This window comes from Mobula hypostoma, chromosome X1, assembly GCF_963921235.1.
Source record: "Mobula hypostoma chromosome X1, sMobHyp1.1, whole genome shotgun sequence".
NCBI classification, from domain to species: Eukaryota; Metazoa; Chordata; class Chondrichthyes; order Myliobatiformes; family Myliobatidae; genus Mobula; species Mobula hypostoma.
Genome location: NC_086128.1, coordinates 27,312,454 through 27,332,013, shown reverse-complemented (window position 1 = coordinate 27,332,013; position 19,560 = coordinate 27,312,454). Strand labels below are relative to the sequence as shown.

At 41.7% G+C, this 19,560-nt stretch overlaps 1 protein-coding gene across 3 annotated transcripts in view; it reads right to left on the bottom strand.

Moving 5' to 3' along the window:
- Positions 1 to 19,560, bottom strand: part of LOC134340191 (signal transducer and activator of transcription 3.2-like) — a 91,773-nt gene that overhangs the window by 4,269 nt on the left and 67,944 nt on the right. For all 3 annotated transcript variants that reach the window (XM_063037159.1, XM_063037162.1, XM_063037160.1), the window contains 5 exons: positions 19,191 to 19,285; positions 16,949 to 17,088; positions 10,240 to 10,434; positions 9,633 to 9,690; positions 8,682 to 8,746 (listed from right to left, as the gene is read on the bottom strand). In XM_063037159.1, coding sequence (XP_062893229.1) covers positions 8,682 to 8,746; positions 9,633 to 9,690; positions 10,240 to 10,434; positions 16,949 to 17,088; positions 19,191 to 19,285 — 553 coding nt within the window. The remainder of the gene's footprint in view (positions 1 to 8,681; positions 8,747 to 9,632; positions 9,691 to 10,239; positions 10,435 to 16,948; positions 17,089 to 19,190; positions 19,286 to 19,560) is intronic.

Here is a 19,560-nt window from a genome sequence, read left to right as displayed (position 1 = left end):
CTCCACCCCAAACAAAACTACAACCAAAATTGGTGGAGCAGACTTGATGGGTTGAATCACCTAATTCTGCTCCTATGTCTTATAAAAATCGACTGGGCCACTTTAGTCACATTAACCGAGCTAAAGTATGCCTGAGGAAGAACATAATAACTTCACGATCCCAAAATATACTGAATAAAAGCAACAACTCAACAAGCAAGCCCAGTGAATCCAGCTACATTCTTATCGCCTGTATGCCCATGATGACCGTGACTGTACAAGAACAATAACATGCCATGAAGATGCAAATTATTACTAAAGAACACATCTTTATCGAACCCAGATCTGATTCTGTACACTGATAGCTCCTCAATCTTAAGAGAGGAGTTCAATGGCTGGATGGGAACTGAAGTGCTGACATCAGGAAGCATGGCTCCTCATGCCTTTGTGTAACAGGCAGAAGGAAGATCAGTTAATATCTACACCAATTCTTGTTATACTTTTAAGAGTTGTTCATGACTTTGGATACTTATGGAGACAAAGAGGATTTCTTACGGCTATAGGAACCCCAATCAAGAATGGCCTAGTACAAGAACCTGCGTATGTCATACAACTGACATCAGAAGTTGCTGTATTCAAATGTAAAAGCTATCCCAAAATGCCTATAATGCAAAGCCATAGAAATGCATTCACAGATGAAACTGCAAAGGGAGCACCAGAGGAAGGAGTAAGAGAAATAAGAGTATCACCAAGAACATCTGCAGTGAGTGAACCCAACAACTGGAATTATGGAAATGAAGTTGAACTCCATCACAGATGGACATAAAAGATTGGCCCATGCTATTACAGCATGGGCCAGAGTTCAACTCTGTCATTCGTAAGGAGTCTGTATGCCCTCCCCACAAAATGCATTAGTTTCCTCCAGGTGTTCCAAAGTCATTGTAAATTGTCCCACGATTAGGCTAGGGGCTACAATCAGGGGCTACTGGGTGGCGCAGCTCGAAGGGTCTATTCCATGCTGTACCTCAATAAATATTCAAGAGATACAAGCTCAACCCTCTAGCCAGGAAAAGTGTTTTAACTTCCTACCATTCTCCATCCAGAACCAGTCATGGAGCATGGAGATATGGCATTCGTTATAGACTAGTAGCTCCAACTACATTGCTTCGTTATCTGCCATAGCAGATACACTGCCTAGAAAACACTGGATTCCACTGCCATTGGGAAATCTGATCACCTTTTGCAATCCAAAGCTCAGCACATAAGCTTGACAAACATTTGAAAGATGCAATGACATACCAGGAAACAAATCCTTGAACAGAAAAGCTACCACGGTTAAATGCTCCTGCCCCGTATGGTCAGCTTTCAAAATGTGTGGAAGCTATTCCAGCAAAGACAGCCATTGCCACTGTGATGGGGTCCTGAATTACCCCTATGAACAGTGCTTTTAAAAGAGAGAGTGAGTTAAAAAGAGAGAGGAAGAAAGAGAGAGAGAGAGGGCGGGGTGAAGACTGCTCACAGTATGTTTATACTTTCTGCAAGGACACTGCAAGCTGTAAGCTTCCAAGTTCTTACAGAGAGAGAACGGAGGAGCTGCTTGATGGACAGATGGTGTTCAGCACGGTGAGATAAATAGAAAGTCAGATGTTAGACCTACAGGCACACGGGTTTGGACACTGAATGAGCTTTGTTGTGCCCACAGAAAAGGTGGGTTTTGGAGGATCGATCAGTGGCTCTCGCAGTGTGTAAAGGGTGTGACCGGTGGGGAGTTATTCATGTGTCCAACCCTCGCCTGGGTTGATAATTCCACCACAGAAGAACGGTCCCCTTTGTTGTGGTCACAGTCGGTGACTTCTAAAGGATTTCGGAGGACAATGGGAAGATCGACGGTGTCAGCTCACCTGAAGACTCAAATCTCTCCCTCTCTCTCTCTCCATCACTACTCAACTCAACACCACAAGCTGAACTGAACTTTACTCATCATCATAAGACTATTTAATCCTAGGCTTGAAGAAGCTTGGTTTTCATCTATTTCCACACTTACTTATATAATCATTGCTAACCTGTTTTATATATCTGCATTTATATTACTGTATTGCATAGTTACAAATAAATACCATTAGTTAGTAGCAATACTGGACTCCGAAGTGTTTTACATTTCTGCTGGTCCTTTGACCTGTCACAAGGTACGTGACACCACTCACACAACAAAAACTCTGATGGAGAACTATATTCCTAGACGGAGATTGCCATGTCACATTGACTCTGATCATGGATCACATTTCCCTGGGAAGAATTATGTCAACTGATGAACAACGAACGTTTCTTTTTTCATTGCCTACATCATCCAGAGCGTCAGAACAAATTGAATGAATGAATGTAAACAATATGAAAAGTGTCACAGCAGTGCTCAGTCAGAACAGACTGAAGAATTCATCTAGTAAGGCTTTATGGGATGAAATGAGAAATAAGAAAGGTATGACCATGTTAATGAGGCTATATTATAGACCACACAACAATGTGAGGGATTTAGAGGAACAAATTTGCAGAGAGATCACAGACTGTTTTAAAAAGCATGAGGTTGTTATAGCAGGCAATTTTAACTTTCCACATATTGAATGTAACTCCCATATTGTAAAAGGACTGGGTGGGATAAAGTTTGTCAAATATGTTCAGGAAAGTTTACTTAATCAGTATGTAGAGGTCCCAATGAGAGAATGTGCAATATTTGATCTGCTATTAGGGAATGAGCCAGGGCAAGTGACAGAAGTCTGTAGTGATCACAATGCCATTAGTTTCAAAGTAAATATGCAAGAAGATACGTCTGGTCCATGGGTTGAGATTCTAAATTGAAAAAGGCCAATTTTGATGGTATCAGAAAATATTTGGCAAGTGTGGATTGAGACAGGGTGTTTTTTGGCAAAAGTGTATTTGATAAGTGGGAGGCCTTCAAAAGTGAAATTTTGAGTGTACTAAGCTTGCATGTGCTTGTCAGAATAAAGGGTAAAGTAACAGGTGTATGGGGACTTGGTTTTCAAGAGATATTGAAGCCCTGGTTTGGGGGGGGGTGGGGGAGGAGAGAGAGAGAAGTGGTGTATAGCAGGTAGGAACAAATGAGGTACTTACAAGCGGTGATTGATAAGTTTGTGACCTAAGGTAGGAGGAGTCAATTTTAGAAAACTTAGCACATTTATTTTTCCTACATTTACACACTTAGTCCAGCTGTCATGGAGCATACGGATCCCTTCTTTGTAGAAGTTGGCGTCTTGGACCTCCAGAAGTGGTCCACAGCAAGGGTGATTGATAAGTTTGTGGCCTAAGGCAGAAGAAGATGTATAACTCATCTCCTTCTACCTATGGCCACAAACTTATCAATCACCCCTGCTGTGGACCACCTGGAGGTCCAAGACGCTCTCATTACATGCACGTGCAGTTCAACTCTTTGAGTGATAATGCAGAAAGTTTGAAGCTAATAACTTATCCCCTTCTTCCTTAGGCCACGAACTTATCAATCACCCCTGCCGTGGACCACTTCTACAAAGAAGGGATCCGTGTGCTCCACGACCGCTGGACTAAGTGTGTACATGTAGGAGGGAACTATGTTGAAAAATAAATGTGCTAGGTTTTCTAAAATTGACTCCTTCTACCTTAGGTCACGAACTTATCAATCACCCCTCGTATGTAATACAAGAAATGCAAGAAAACACTCAGATCAGGAGGGCTAAAAGAAGGCAAGAGGTTGACAAGCTGAAGGAGAATCCCAAGGGATTCTACAGATGCGTCAAGAGCAAAAAGATTGCAATTGGTCCTTTGGAAGATCAGAATGGCAATCCATGTGTGGAGCCAAAAGAGATGGGGGAAGATCTTAAATGAATCTTTTGCATCTGTATTTATTCAGGAGACGGACACAGGGTCTATAGAAGTAAAGCAAAGCAGCATCGACTTCAAAGGACCCTGTATAGATTACAGAAAAGATGTTTGCTGTCCTGAGACAAATTAGTGTGGATAAGTCTCCAGTGCCTGACAAGGTGATCCCTTGGACCCTGCGGGAGGCAAGCATAGAAATTGCAGGGTTCTAGCTGAGATAATTAAATCATCCTTAGCGACAGGTGAGATACCAGAGGATTGGAGGATAGCCAATGTTGTTCCGCTGTTAAAGAGGCTCTAAGAATAAACTAGGAAAAGTTACAGGCTGGTGAGCCCGACATCAGTTGTGGGGAAGTTACTGAAAGGTATTATCAGGAACAGCTTCTTCCCCTTTGCTATCCGATTTCTAAATGGACACTGAACCCGTGAACACTACCTCACTTTTTAAAAAAAATACAGTATTTCTGTTTTTTTGCACGATTTTTAATCTATTCAATATATGTATAAAGTATATTGAATAAGATTTACTTATTTATTATTATATTCTTTTCCTTCTATATTATGTATTGGATTGAACTGCTGCTGCTAAGTTAACAAATTTCACATCACATGCCGGTGATAATAAACCTGATTCTGATCCTATGGGACCAGACATGTGAGTATTTGGATAGACATGGACTGATTAGGGATAGTCAGTATGGCTTTGTGTGTGGTAGGTTGTGCCTAACCCCAATCTTAACAGTTTTTCCTGGTATCAGGAAAGTTTATGAAGGCAAGGCAGTGGATGTTGTCTACATGGACTTTAGCAAGGCATTTGACAAGGTCCCACATGGGAGATGCTCAAGAAGATTCAGTCACTCAGCATTCAAGATGAGGTGGTAAATTCAATTAGACATTGGCTTTGTGGGAGAAGCCAGAGAGTGGTAGTGGAGGGATACCTCTCTGACTGGAGGCCTGTGACTAGTGGTGTGCCACAGGGATCGATGCTGGGTCCATTGTTGTTTGTCACCTATATCAATAATCTGGATGATAATGTGGTTAACTGGATCAGCAAATTTGCGAATGACACTGCGGTAAACCATATATATATAGTAACTGGGTTAACTGTCTGGACACCCCCCTCTGCTGACTGCCCCCGTGGCTCCTCCCACAGATCCCTGAATAAAGGTGATTTCACCTTGCCCCTTCCCCTCAGTCCTGGGGCAGACACTCAGCATGGAAGTCGTATTGTACTGCGAATAAAAGCCTTTCAGAATTTACCCTGCTTCAGTCTTTTGGAGTTGAAGTGCTTTAGACACCAAGATTGGGGGTGTAGTGGACAGTAAGGAAGGCTATCATGGTTTCCAACAGGATCTGAACAAGCTAGAAAAATGGGCTGAAAAAAATGGCAGATGGAATTTAATGCAGACAAGTGCGAAGTATTGCACTTTGGTAGGACCAACCAGGGGGTCTTACACAGTGAATGGTAGGGCACAGAGGAGTGGGGTAGAACAAAGGGATCTTGGAATACAGATCCATAATTCATTGAAAGTGGCATCACAGGTAGATAGGGTCATAAAGAAAGCTTTTGGTACATTGGCCTTCATAAATCAAAGTACTGAGTACAGGAAATGAAATGTTATGTTGAAGTTGTACAAGACATTGGTGAGGCCCAATTCAGAGTATTGTGTGCAGTTTTGGTCACCTACCTACAGGAAAGATGTAGGTAAGGTTGAAAGAGTACCGAGAAAATTTACAAGGATGACCTGAGTTAAAGGAGAGATTGAAAAGAGATTTGATGAAGTCCTAACCTATTCAATCTTCTACATTCTAAGGAATAGAGGTATACAAAATTATGAGGGGTATAGATAAGGCAAGTGCAAGCAGACTTTTCCACCAAGGTTATGTGGAACTATAATGAGAAGCCATGCGCCAAGGGTGAAAGGTGAAAAGTTTAAGGAAAACACGAAGGGAAACTTCTTCACTCAAAGGGTTGTGACAGTGTGGAATGAGCTACCAGCACAAGTGGTATATGCAAGCTTGATTTCAATGTTTTAAGAGAAATTTGGAGAAGTATATGGATGGTAGGGGTATGGAGAGCTATGGACTGGTGCAGTTCGATGGGAGTAGGCAGTTTAAATGGCTCAGCACGGACTTGATGGGCCAAAGGGCCTGGTTGTGTGTTGTGTTTTTCTATGACTCTATGACTAAGTATCATGAGGAAGGTGTACCTCTATGGCTCTTCCCATGGTCTTACGTAGCATCAGATCGACTCCAAACAAGAAAACCAAACTAAGTCAACTTTAGATTAGATTAGGTGGTAACAGAGTTTCCTACGTTACTGCTGGGAGCCCTCAATCTCAGACAGGCTGATATACACATTATGGCAGACAACTGAGTTAACTATTGTGTAAAATTAACACAATCTCTCCAGTTTGCTTCTCAACAGGTTTCTACCTCTTGAAATGATCCAACAGGAGGTCACACCCTGATTCCTGGGGAGTGGGTCCTCATTAAGACACCGCACAAGGAACCACTGGGAGCTGAACGGGAAGGTCCCCATCAAGTGCTGTTGATTACCAACACAAGTTGGCCACTGCAAGTGAGTTAAAGTGGTACCCGACGAGGACAACAATTACTATGGTTAACTTCTAGTAACCTTTAGACCAAGTGCTTACAGTGAGCAAATCACTAACTAGCCAAAAGATTTCAAGCAAGTCAACAACTTCAGGACATCATGAAGCTTATTCAAATATTATTTGTTCTTATTATAGTTTTGCCAATTTTCCTTACATACAATGAGTACTAATATGCCTTATTAGAATTTACATAATTTTTACTTGTTTAAGGCAATCACCAATAGAATAGTTCAAACCCACATAGGTGTGTCTACTAATCTGCATAACCATGACACAATCCTATGAATACTTTGAAGAATATACAGTATACCCTTTGATATTTACTCACTGGGTACTTTTTGATTTTATACTTAACATAGATAAAGGTTTTTCTGCCTCTGAATTTTCAGATGTAATGATTCTAAATGTGATTAGGAATCAAAGGGAGGAGATTGTTAGATCCAACTGTTTAATTTTTAGATTACAATGTTTGTTATTTTCTTTGCAGTTTAACAACAAAAAAATTTTTAAAAATTGTTTGCTTGCATTTTATATAATTACTCATATACAAGTAACCGCTCACTATGCTTCCTAGTGGTCATTGGTTAATATGTCTCCTGGTAGCTACACTGGTATAGAATATAGAACAGTACAGCACATGAACAGGCTCTTCAGCCCACAATATTATGCTGAGCCAGCTAGAAAAGTAAATCAAAACCACCCCCACCCCAAAAAATGAATCCCTCCTCCCTATGCAATGTCCATATTCCTCTATCTTCCTCATATTCATGTGCCTATCCAAAATTCTCTTAAAAGCCTCTATAATGTATTTGCCTCTACCACCATACCAGACAGTGCATTCCAAGGATCCACCAGAGTAACCCCTCACTTCCCCTTTGAACCTACCCCCTCTCAAATATATGCCCTATGGTATTAGACATTTCAACCCTGGGAAACAGATACTCCCCATCTACTCTATTTATACCTCTCAATGTTATAAACCTCCATCAGATCTCCCTTCAGCCTCCAACGCTCCAGAGAAAATAACCCAAGTTTATCCAGCTTCTCATGCTAGCACATCCCCTCTAAACTAGGCAGCGTCCTGGTGAGCCTCTTCTGCACCCTCTCCAAATGCTCAACATCCTTCCTATAATGAGGCAACCAGAACTGCATGCAATACACCAGATGTGACCTAACCAGAATTTTATAAAGTTGCAACATAATCTGACCTTTGAACTCAATGCCTTAACTAATAAAAGTAAGCATTCCATAAGCCTTCTTAACCATCTTATCGACCTGTGTAGTCATTTTCATGGAGCTATGTACTTGGACCCCAAATTCTCTCTGCTCAGAACACTGTTATGGGTCTAGTCTCCTGGAAAATTCTGGATGCTTCCCTTGGCGCTGCATTATTTGGATAACAGCTTTCTCATTGGTTTACTCTTATATAGAAATTTGAATGGAATTTTCCTCGTAATATCAAAGAGCTGACTGAGGCCAGCACCATCTTAGTTCTTAGATCTTTTGAATCTCCCTCCCTTCAACTAGTAGACCTTTATCACTCAAAATGCTGGAGAAACTCAGCAGGCCAGGCAGCATCTATGGAAAAGAGTACAGTTGACATCAGGCCAAAACAGTCGACTGTACTGTTTTCTATAGATGCTGCCCGGTTCTGCTGAGTTACTCCAGCATTGTTTCTTGGATTTCCAGCATTGGCAGATTTTCTCTTGTTTGCGACCTATAAATCACTGACCATTTTCAACTTGCTTTGTTCTACCAATGCTTAACAATTGTGAAGCAACAAGTATTGCACCTCTCTTCTGACTTCTGAAAGAACCTTGGATTGAAACATCAGGATCACACAGACAATAGAGAGACAAGATTGGGGTCTATTGTATTTTTCTTTTCCCTGTAAATGCCTGCAAGAAAAAGATCTCAAGGTAGTATAATGGTAACACATACGCACTTAAATACATTTACGTTGAACTTTAAAGCAAATTCTGTATCATCCAAGTACATAAAATCATTTCCAGTCTACAGTAACATGTGATGTGTGGACTTGTATCAAGAATTGAATTGCCTAAATTCAACTTAAAGGATAAAAGGGGCATTGGAAGAGAAGGGAAAGACAAAAAGATAGAAAATCATGTCACTATAGCCTTAGCAAACATTACATGGCTTAAAAAAACCCCACAAGAATGAGAACACTTAGCAAGGAAGAAACAAGTGATATTTTACCTGTCATTGGGAAATCCTCCTGAAGACATTCATCCATCATTCCAGGAGCAACATCACTTGGTGGCCTACAAAATGGCATGGAGAAGAAAGAAATAACGAAGAAAATGAAACCAGATGTTTTTTTCAGTTATTTGAATGCATCTGCTTTCATTTCCGATGCTGCCTGCAAGGAGTTTGCATGCTCTCCCCATGACTGTGTGGGTTTCTTCTGGTCTCCTACCACAGTCCATAGATGTACTGTACTGGTTGGTAGGTTAATTAGTCATTGTAAATTGTCCTGTGATTAAACTCAGATAGCAAATGAAGGCAATCTGGAAGATCTCCTTTCTTCACTGTGGAATGCAGTGACCAACAATTAGTAGATGGTGGGTTCAAGTCCCAATCCAAGATCTAAACTTAATTGTATGCAGTGATTAGATGGTATGTTAAACGAGAGCCGTCTACCCATTTTGGTGGATTCCAATGTACAATTCTAAAGAGGACAATGGAGTTTATTTGATGTCCTTGCCAACATATTTTCCTCAAACAGTAAAAACTACGAAGTTAAATAGCCAATCCATTGCAGTTTGTGGGGCATCAATATGGCTACCATCATCACTGCTCTTGAAAATAATTCACTACTTCGTGATATTTTTAAGGGGCTTGATCAAGAGCCACAAATGGAGTTAAAATAAAACACTTTTACAAGACAAACAATCCATTGACGATTGATGTTCACAGTCTGCATCAGAGTTAAGCTAAGGGCTCAATGAACTGCAAAAGATGGTGTGCAAACAAAATTTTTAACCGACGCTACTGCAGCAAAGTGCATTTAATGACAGTTCCTTCCAATCATAAGGCCATCGACACAGAGCCTTTCCCTTCTCCCAAGCATCCTTTCAATGATCTACCAAGGACTTGCAATCACATACAATCCTTAGTCACAGTCATCATCAAAAATGTTTTTCTTACCTTTCTGATACCACAATTAATCGGGTTCGCAAGTATCTGTTGTACTTTAACTGCAGCTCTGAAAAACAAGACACATCTATGCAACAACTGCAAGCAGAAATGCAAGAACTCTTGATTCTGTAAAATTAAAAGAATTTGGTAAAATGATTTCTCCCCCACTCCTCAGTCCCACATAATTCAAGGTTCTCCAAGTATATATATTAAAATTATTATAAAATTAAACATACATTATTGTGTATACTTAGTTCCCACTGCCTCAGCTAATTCCATTACTTTCAACTTGCTATTGTAAGAAGTTCCAGCCATGCATTGTGCAACTCCTGGCCTTTGTACTCCTTGTAAAACACATCACCTCACATTAAATCAGGATTAAATTCTAACTGCCATTGCTCTGCCCAATTTACCAGCTGATCAATGTTGTCCTGCAGTCCTAGGATACCCGATCAAAGACTAGCGTTGAGGAAATATTCCCCAGGCAAATTTAAGAACAAACCAGGAAGTGTGTTTTTTTTTTAAGAATATTACATTTCAGACAATCAAAATAGTCCTTGTTATGGTTCTATTTGATTATGGTATCAAAACTATTGTTGCTCATGAACCAACATACCTGAACCTGCTTCAGGCTCCAGATAATATTTCCCAAATGCCTCATCCTTGGGAATATTTGGGTACAGATACAGCAGAGGGTGCTCAGGGACATTCTCATCTGCCATTACTTTGTAAAATCGAACAATCTCAGATAGAGAAATGTTATTCAGGTGTGCCTTAGTGTATGGTTGAACAGATCGAATCTTGGATTCCCCTGCAAAAGGAAGCAGTACTTCATTAACAAACAGAACAAAAATGGTTTCAGAAGTTGCATGAACGACATAATAAGTAGGAGCAAGATTAGGCCATCTCACCATTTTTTTTAAAACCAAAACAACTTGTATAATCCCTCAATTTCTACAAATCTATTGATCTCACTCAGTGACCGAGCCTCTTGCATAAAGAACTCCAAAATTCCCCACCCTCAGGATGAAGATCTCAGATCTCTGCTCTGAACAACCTACCCCTTATTCCAAGACTGGAAGCCCAGGTTGTAGACTCCTCAGCCAGGGGAAAATACTCCCCACATCAAGACTATTAAGAATTTTGTATGTTTCAATGAGATCACAGCTCATTCTTGTGAACTCCAGCAAGCACAGTCTTTGACTGCCCAACCTTCCTCCAATAGCAAACTCCACTCCACATTCCAGTAATCGATCTGGTGAACTCTCACCACACTTCCCACAGTACAAGTACATCCTTCAGGTTCAGAAAAGGAAAAATGATGTCAGAATCGTGGCCATGGGCCATCTTCTCAGGAGAAGTGCTTCAGGAAAAGAAACCCAGGAAGAGGTTTTGCACAATTTGAAAAAAACAAACTTAAAATAATAATAAAACAGTAAATATAAATGTAATTCTATCACAACAATGTTGGAATACTCAGTGAGACAAGAGCCATTTGTGAGAGAACTTGAGTTATTGCCTCAAGTTGATTATCTGACCAACAGATATTACACTACAAAATTTTCATTGTATTTATCAATTTTAAAATTGATAAATACAAATATAATAGATAAGGAACAGAGTGATTTGTATTGGTAAAGTTCATTGTGTAAGGCCTCAGGGTTGAGCAGGTCAGATTACGAGAGGCAAGAAGTAAGCTGAAAAAAAGTTGGAAGGGAATGTCACAGGTGAGATGTAGGAAGGGGAGGGGAGAAGAGAAAATAAGTAAATAAATAAATAAAATGGAAGCAGGAAAGAATGCTACAGCTTTGTCACCCTGGGAGAGTGAAAAGAATAGACCAAGGAGTCATCCTACTGACCACAGAGCATGGAGAGAGTAGTAGTAACATTAGGACAGCAAAATGGAAGAAACAAAAAAAATTGCAAAGCAGTAACCATAGTAACAACAGCCAATAAGGGCAGTACTGACACACTAAAGCAATTAAGATAAAAAGCACATCTGCAGGATTCAGGATGTAAACTAATTGCATTGACTCCCTCAACTGTTTTGTAAGCTGCTTCCATGTAATTCATCACAATCTATATGATCATCATATAATCAAGTATAATAAACGCTAAGCCAATGTGAAATTTAAATTAGATCTACCTCAGTACAATGGGTACCTGCACATCGTAAGTTCTAACTGTGCATCACAGATGGAATAGGAAGGATTATTATAACAACACACATCAAAGTTGCTGGTGAACGCAGCAGGCCAGGCAGCATCTCTAGGGAGAGGTACAGGTACAGTCGACGTTTCAGGCCAAGACCCTTCGTCAGGACTAACTGAAGGAAGAGTTAGTAAGAGATTTGAAAGTGGGAGGGGGAGGGGGAGATCCAAAATGATAGGAGAAGACAGGAGGGGGAGGGATAGAGCCAAGAGCTGGACAGGTGATAGGCAAAAGGGATACGAGAGGATCATGGGACAGGAGGTCCGGGAAGAAAGACGGGGGGGGGGGGGTGACCCAGAGGATGGGCAAGGGGTATATTCAGAGGGACAGAGGGAGAAAAAGGAGAGTGAGAGAAAGAATGTGTGTATAAAAATAAATAACAGATGGGGTACGAGGGGGAGGTGGGGCATTAGCCAAAGTTAGAGAGGTCGATGTTCATGCCATCAGGTTGGAGGCTACCCAGACGGAATATAAGGTGTTGTTCCTCCAACCTGAGTGTGGCTTCATCTTTACTGTAGAGGAGGCTGTGGATAGACATGTCAGAATGGGAATGGGATATGGAATTAAAATGTGTGGCCACTGGGAGATCCCGCTTTCTCTGGCGGACAGAGTGTAGGTGTTCAGCAAAGCGGTCTCCCAGTCTGCGTCGGGTCTCGCCAATATATAAAAGGATTATTAGAAGTTCACCCAATCTTCACCTCAATTCTCCAAATAGAGTTAACTGATATTGGGGATATTATTAGTGGAGCTAAGGAACATCTAACAGGCTATTTGTAGCTTTGTTTTAAAAGTTGTATCACTGTAATCGAATAGCAGGATGATATTCTTTATCAACACTGAGATAAGATGTTCAAAGTAAATTATCGACCATATACAACCCTGAGATTCATTTCATTTATTTATTGAGATACAGCACGGAATGGGCCCTGCCTGCCACTCAGCAATCCCGATTTAATCCTAGCCTAACCATAGGCAATTTACAATAACCAATTGACCTACCAACTGGTACATCTTTGGAATGTAGGAGGAAACCGGAGCATGCAGAGGAAACCCATGCAGTCATGGGGAGAAGGTACAAACTCCATACAGACAGTGGCAGAAATACTCTTGTGGGCATACTCAATAAATCTATAGAATAATAACCATAAATAGAATCAATGAAAGACTGCCCAACTTGGGTGTTCAGCTAGAGTGCAGAAGACAACTGTACAAATACAAAAAGAAACACTAAAAATAAATAACAATAAATATCGAGAGGATGAAATGAAGAGTCCTTGAAAGCAAGTCCATATGTTGTGGAAACATTTCACTGATAGGGCAAGTAAAGATGAGTGAAGTTATCCTCTTTGGTTCAAGAGCCTGATGATTGAGGGGTAATAACGGTTTCTGAACCTGGTGGAGTTGGTCATGAGACTCCTGTACCTTCTTCCTGGTGGCAGCAGCAAGAGAAGAGTACGTCCTAGGTGGTGGGGATCCTCAATGATTGACACTGCTTTCCTGCGACAGCGTTTCATGCACAATGGTTGGGAGCACTGTACCAATGACAGTGGGCTGCATCCACTACTTTGTGTAATAATTTCTGTTCAAGGGCACTGCTGTTTCCATACCAGGCTGCGATGTAGCCAGTCAATATACTGATCACCACATATCCATAAAAGTTTATCGAAGTTTTAGATGTCATGCTGAATCTCCGCGAATTCCTAAGAGAGGCGCTGCCGTGCTTTCTTCATAATTACACTTACGTGCTGGGCCCAGGACAGGTCTCTGAAATAGTAACACTGAGGAATTTAAAGCTGCTGACCCTCCCCACCTCTGATCCCCTAGTGAGGAATGGCTCATGGACCTCTTGTTTTCTTCTCCTGAAGTCTATAATCAGCCCAATGGTCTTGCTGACATTGAGTGAGAGGTTGTTGTTATGACACCACTCAGCCAGATTTTCAATCTCTCTCCTGTATGCTGATTCATCACATCACTACCTTTGACTGGGCCAGTGACAGTGATGTTGTCAGCAAACATAAAAATATGGCATTGGAGTTGTGCTTAGTCACACAGTCATAAGTGGAAAGCAAGTAGAGCAGGGGGCTAAGCACACAACCTTGTGGGGCTCCTGTGCTGATAGAGATTGTGGAGGAGATGTTTTTGTCAATCCAAACTGACTGAGGTCTGCAAGTGAGGAAATCGAGGATCCAATTGCACAAGGTGGTATTGAGGCCAAGGTCTTGGAACTTACTGATTAGTTTGGAGGGGATGATTGTATTGAATGCTGAGCTGTATGCATCTTTGCTGTCTAGATGCTCTAGGGTTGAGGAAAGATCCGATGAGATGGCATCTGCTATGAACCTATTGCTCCGGTAGGCAAATTGGAGCAGATCCAAGTTGCTTCTCAGGCAAGAATTGATGTGTTTCATCATCGATCTCTCAAAGCACCATCACTGTGGACGCAAGTGCTACTGGGCAACAGTCATTGAGGCAGGTCTTCTTGGGCACTGGTGTAATTGAAGCCTGCTTGAAGCAGGTGGGTACCTCAGACGGCTAAAGCGAGAAGTTAAAGATCTCAGTGAGCACTCCAGCCAGGTAATCAGCACAGGTATCCCATCAGGTACCTGGACAGGTATCTCATCAAGACTGGATACTTTTCATGGGTTCACGCTCCTGAAGGATGCTCACACGTTGGCCTCAGAGTCTGAAATCACAGGATCATTGGGGGCTGTGGGAGTTCATGATGGTTCCTCAATGTTTTGACAGTCAAAGCGAGCATAGAAGACATTTGAGTTCATCTGGAAGCGAAGCCCTGATGTCACCTATGTTGCTCAAGAAGTGATAGTATTCAAGTTCTGCCATAGCTGTCAAGCAGGGTGGACAAAGGACAGGCAGTGGATGTCATTTACTTGGATTTTCAGAAGGCATTTGATAAGGTGCTTCACATGAGGCTGCTTAACAAGATAAAATTCTATGGAACTACAGGAAAAATACTGGCATGAACAGAGGAATGGTTGACAGGCAGGAGTCAGTGAGTGGGAATAAAAGGGGCCTTTTCTGGTTGGCTGCCAGTGACTAGCGGTGCTCCTCAGGGGTCAGTATTGGGACAGCAACTTTTCACATTGTTTGTCAATGATTTGGATAATGTAATTGATGGCTTTATGGCAGAGTCTGCGAATGATACAAAGATAGGTGGAGGGGTAGGTAGTGCTGAGGAAACAATGCGATTGCAGAAAGACTCAAGACAAACTGGAAGAATGGGCAAGAAAGTGGCAGATGGAATAGTGCTGGGAAATGTACAATTATGCATTTCCATAAATGGAACAATAGTGCAGACTGTTATCTAAATGGGGAGAAGGTTCAAACATCAGAGGTGCAGAGGGACTTGGGAAACCTTGTACAAAACTCCCAGAAGGTTAATGTACAGGTTGAGTCTGTGCTAAAGAAGGCAAATGCAATGTTGGCATTTATTTCAAGGGGAATAGAATATAAAAGCAAGGAGATAATGCTGAGCCTTTATACAACACTAGTCAGGCTGCACTTTGAGTATTGTCAAGAGTTTTGGGCCTCATATCTCAGAAAGGATGCATTGTCATTGGAAAGAATCCAGAGGAGGCTCACGAGGATGATTCTGGGAATGAAGGGGTTAACACATGAGGAGCATTTGGCAGCTTTGGACCTGTACTCACTGGAATTTAGAAGAAAGTGGGGGTTCTCATTGAAACCTACCGAATGTTGAAAGGACTAGATAGGGTGGATGTGAAGAGGACGTTTCCTATGGCGAGGGTATCCAGAACTAGAGGGCACAGGCTCAAAATTGAGGGGTGAATCTTTAGAATAGAGGCAAGGAGGAATTTTTTTTTAGCCAGAGAGTGGTGAATCTGTGGGATGGTCTGCCACAGACTGCGGTGGAGGTCAAGTCTGTGCGTATATTTAAGGGAGAAGTTGATCGCTTCCTGATCGGTCAGGGCATCAAAGGATATGGCGAGAAGGCAGGTGTATGGGGTTGAGTGGGATCTAGGTTCAGCCATGATAGAATGGCAGAGCAGACGCAATGGGCTGAATGGCCCAATTCTACTCCCATGTCTTATGGTCTTGACCGAATGATTTTGTGCAGCCACACTCGTCTACAACTGCTTTAATAAAGTCTGTGACAACCATTCTGTACTCATTCAGATCCACAGACAAGTCCTTGAACTTGGCCCAGTCCACTGACTAGAAGGAAACCCATAGTCACTCCTCTGCCTCCTGCGACAACCTTTGTTGTCCTAATCTTTAGCACTTTTTTGTTCAGCCTCTGCCTGTATGCAGGTAGGACAGCCAAGCGACCTGATTTACTGAAATGTGGTCTGGGCAAGGAACGGTAGGCATTCCTTATCTTAGCATAACAGTGGCCTTGTGTGTTGGGACCTCTGGCGCTTCGGGTTATATGCTGATGGTTTTCTTCCAACAAGCCTAATTGTAGTACCCACTATGATTTGAAATGCATTTGGATGGACTGTTTCTTATTTGAAAACGGCATCATCCAGTATCACAAGCACTTGATTCTCATTGGCCTCTGGTGGTATATAAACTGCGGTCAGGATTATGGAGGAGAACTCCCTAGGTAAATAGAGTGGATGGCATTTGACTGTTAGGTGTTCAAGGTCAGGGGGACATTGGTTTGACAAAACCACCACACTGGAGCACCAATGAGAGTTCATCATGAAACACACACCTCCACCTTTCACCTTTTCTGAATCAGCAGTTCGGTGTTTGGTAAATCGAGAAGCCTTCCAGTTTGATTGCTTGTCTAGCATGCTGGGAGACAGCCAATTTATGGGTAACGTGTACAAACACATACAGTCGTCTGCCAACTAGAGAATGTCATACTAGCACTGAACTCGTACAATGAGGAATGGGCTTCTAGAGTGATGTTGAATAGAGATGGATAAAGATGGAACTATGACCTACATAAACCTCAAAGCCCTAATCACTTGTTTTTTAATTTTAAAACAAGCCTTTTTCTTTCAAAGAGATAACACCAGATAAATTTGATGTGAAATGATGACCTCAGAAGAACCAGCCCTCCCTCGCTTACCTCAAGAGACAAGGACTCTCCTTGTCCCACTCCCTGAAGTTTTTATATTACTTACCGTTGGATAAATGCTCCACCCAAGAGAAGGTAATACCACCGTCCCTGCAGCTCTCACTGAAGCGAAGCAGGAAAGTGCCTGTCGGCTTGTGTTTCAATAAACTGCGCTCTCTCTTCTTACTCAAAAACCCAATAATGTTCCTGGAAGACAAAATATACAAACTGGTAACAGCTACTTCAGAACAGACTTTTCACAGTTCTGGGCAGGATAGATATGACCAATTATAATGTCATACATCTTGCTGCTTTGCAAATAAAATTACCTGATCCAAACTGCCCAGTCAGTATAATGAAATATATGGATTATTTTCCACTAAACTAAGTGTTTGAGTTATTTTAAGCCTGAACCACAAAACACACTGAAGCATTGTTAAGTACTTTAACAGCATCATTCTTTCCTTTGGTGGGTTTTGTCTAGAAAGCTGGCATCTACAGTAACACTCAAGAGAACGGGACCATGGATCTACTTGCTCATCTTCTCAACAAAATGTCTACCCCTTTAAAACAGCAGTCCAATTCAAAACTAATCAATAGGCAAGGTAGCATATTACCGTAAGTAAAGCAGTGGACAGCTATTTGGCTTCCTTTTACCTGCTCAGCTACTCATGAACAGGGCTGATACTTCCGTCCTTGCTACTTTCCTGCACCATCCCATTCCCACGATTCCCTTCACATTGAACAATCAGGTTATCCACATGCCAGTAAACCTAGGATTTGAATAGCTTTCAAATCCGACAGAAAGTAGGCTACAAAAAGTGATGGACACAGCCAGATTCAGGAACAGTTATTACCTTACAACCATCAAACCTCTGGCCTGGCCTGGATAATTCTATTCACCACTACTCTGAACTGATTCTATGACCTAGACACTCACTTTCAAAGACTCATGTTCTCAGCATTATTTTTATTTGTAGTTTGTCTTCTTTTACACATTGGTTGTTTTATCAGTCTTCTGACGTTTTTGTGTAGTTTTGTAAAAAAAATTGTGATTTTTTTTCTGTAAACACCTGGAAGATAAAGAGTCCTATATTTTGATAATAAACTTACTTTGATTTGGTCCCCTAATCTGAGGAAAGACATCCTTGCCATAGAGGGAGTACAAAGAAGGTTCACCAGATTGATTCCTGGGATGGCAGGACTTTCATATGATGAAAGACTGGATCGACTAGGCTTATACTCATTGGAATTTAGAAGATTGAGGGGGATCTTATTGAAATGTATAAAATCCTAAAGGGATTGGACAGGCTAGATGCAGGAAGATTGTTCCCGATGTTGGGGAAGTCCAGAACGAGGGGTCACAGTTTGAGGATAAAGGGGAAGCCTTTTAGGACCAAGATTAGGAAAAACTTCTTCACACAGAGAGTGGTGAATCTGTGGAATTCTCTGCCACAGGAAACAGTTGAGGCCAGTTCATTGGCTATATTTAAGAGGGAGTTAGATATGGCCCTTGTGGCTAAAGGGATCAGGGGGTATGGAGGGAAGGCTGGTACAGGGTTCTGAGTTGGATGATCAGCCATGATCATACTGAATGGCGGTGCAGGCTCAAAGGGCCGAATGGCCTACTACTGCACCTATTTTCTATGTTTCTATGTTTGAACCATTCCTCTGAAGGAGAATTCAGTATTTGACTGTAACCAAGCTACCAGGCATTACTGAACTCCTTTTTATCATCTGATAGAGTATTACAGCACAGAAACAGGCCCTTTGACCCATTTAGTCTGTGCTGAACTATTATTCTGCCTTGACCCATAGACCCACACCTGGGCCATAGCCCTCCGTACCCCTGGTATTTCCCCCATGTTTTGCAGGTTGTCAAAATCAGCCGATCCAGGAGGCACACAAGAGCTTCTCTTGGGCTTCTTCACAAACATGTTAACCTGCTTCTTTCTGGAGAACAGCTGGCTTCACTGGCCACCCATCTGCCCCACCACAGGCAAGAAATGTTACTAAGTTCTAGCTACCTCTGCACCTGGATGACCGATATAAACCAGTGTTTCAACTTTGCACCAGTCCAATTCACAACATCAGTGCAGCAGATCAAAACATCTTGCCTAAAGGCACAAATTATTTATTCCCCAAGCTGCCTAAAATATAGCAGTCCCCTAGCATATGTTAAGTTACAAGACCACTTCAGCTCATCAACCACAGGCATATAAATCTATTATAACGCTTTAAAGTAAAAGACATCGTAAATATCAAAGTTATGAGAACACTATACTGGGGGTGAATCCCAGCCACTTTACCCATCGTTCCAAATATCCTCCAAGCATTTCTTAATAAGGTCCAGGATCCCTTGCAACCAGATCCAGAAAGAGAAGTTCAGATTTGGTAAATTCTCCTATGATGGAAGACATCAGAAAGTGTTAAAAATGTAGCAATAAAACCATAGAATGATACAGTATACAACATAATTTATATAATTATTTGTCACATGTACATCCAAACACTGAAATACGCCATTTTACATCGAATCAACAAGGACTATGCCGCGTAGCCCACAAATGTCACCACATTTCTGGCGTCAACATGGTACGTCCACAACTCACTAACCCTCCCACAGTCTTTGGACTGTAGGAGGAAACCAGAGGACCTGAGGAAACCCACGTGGTCACA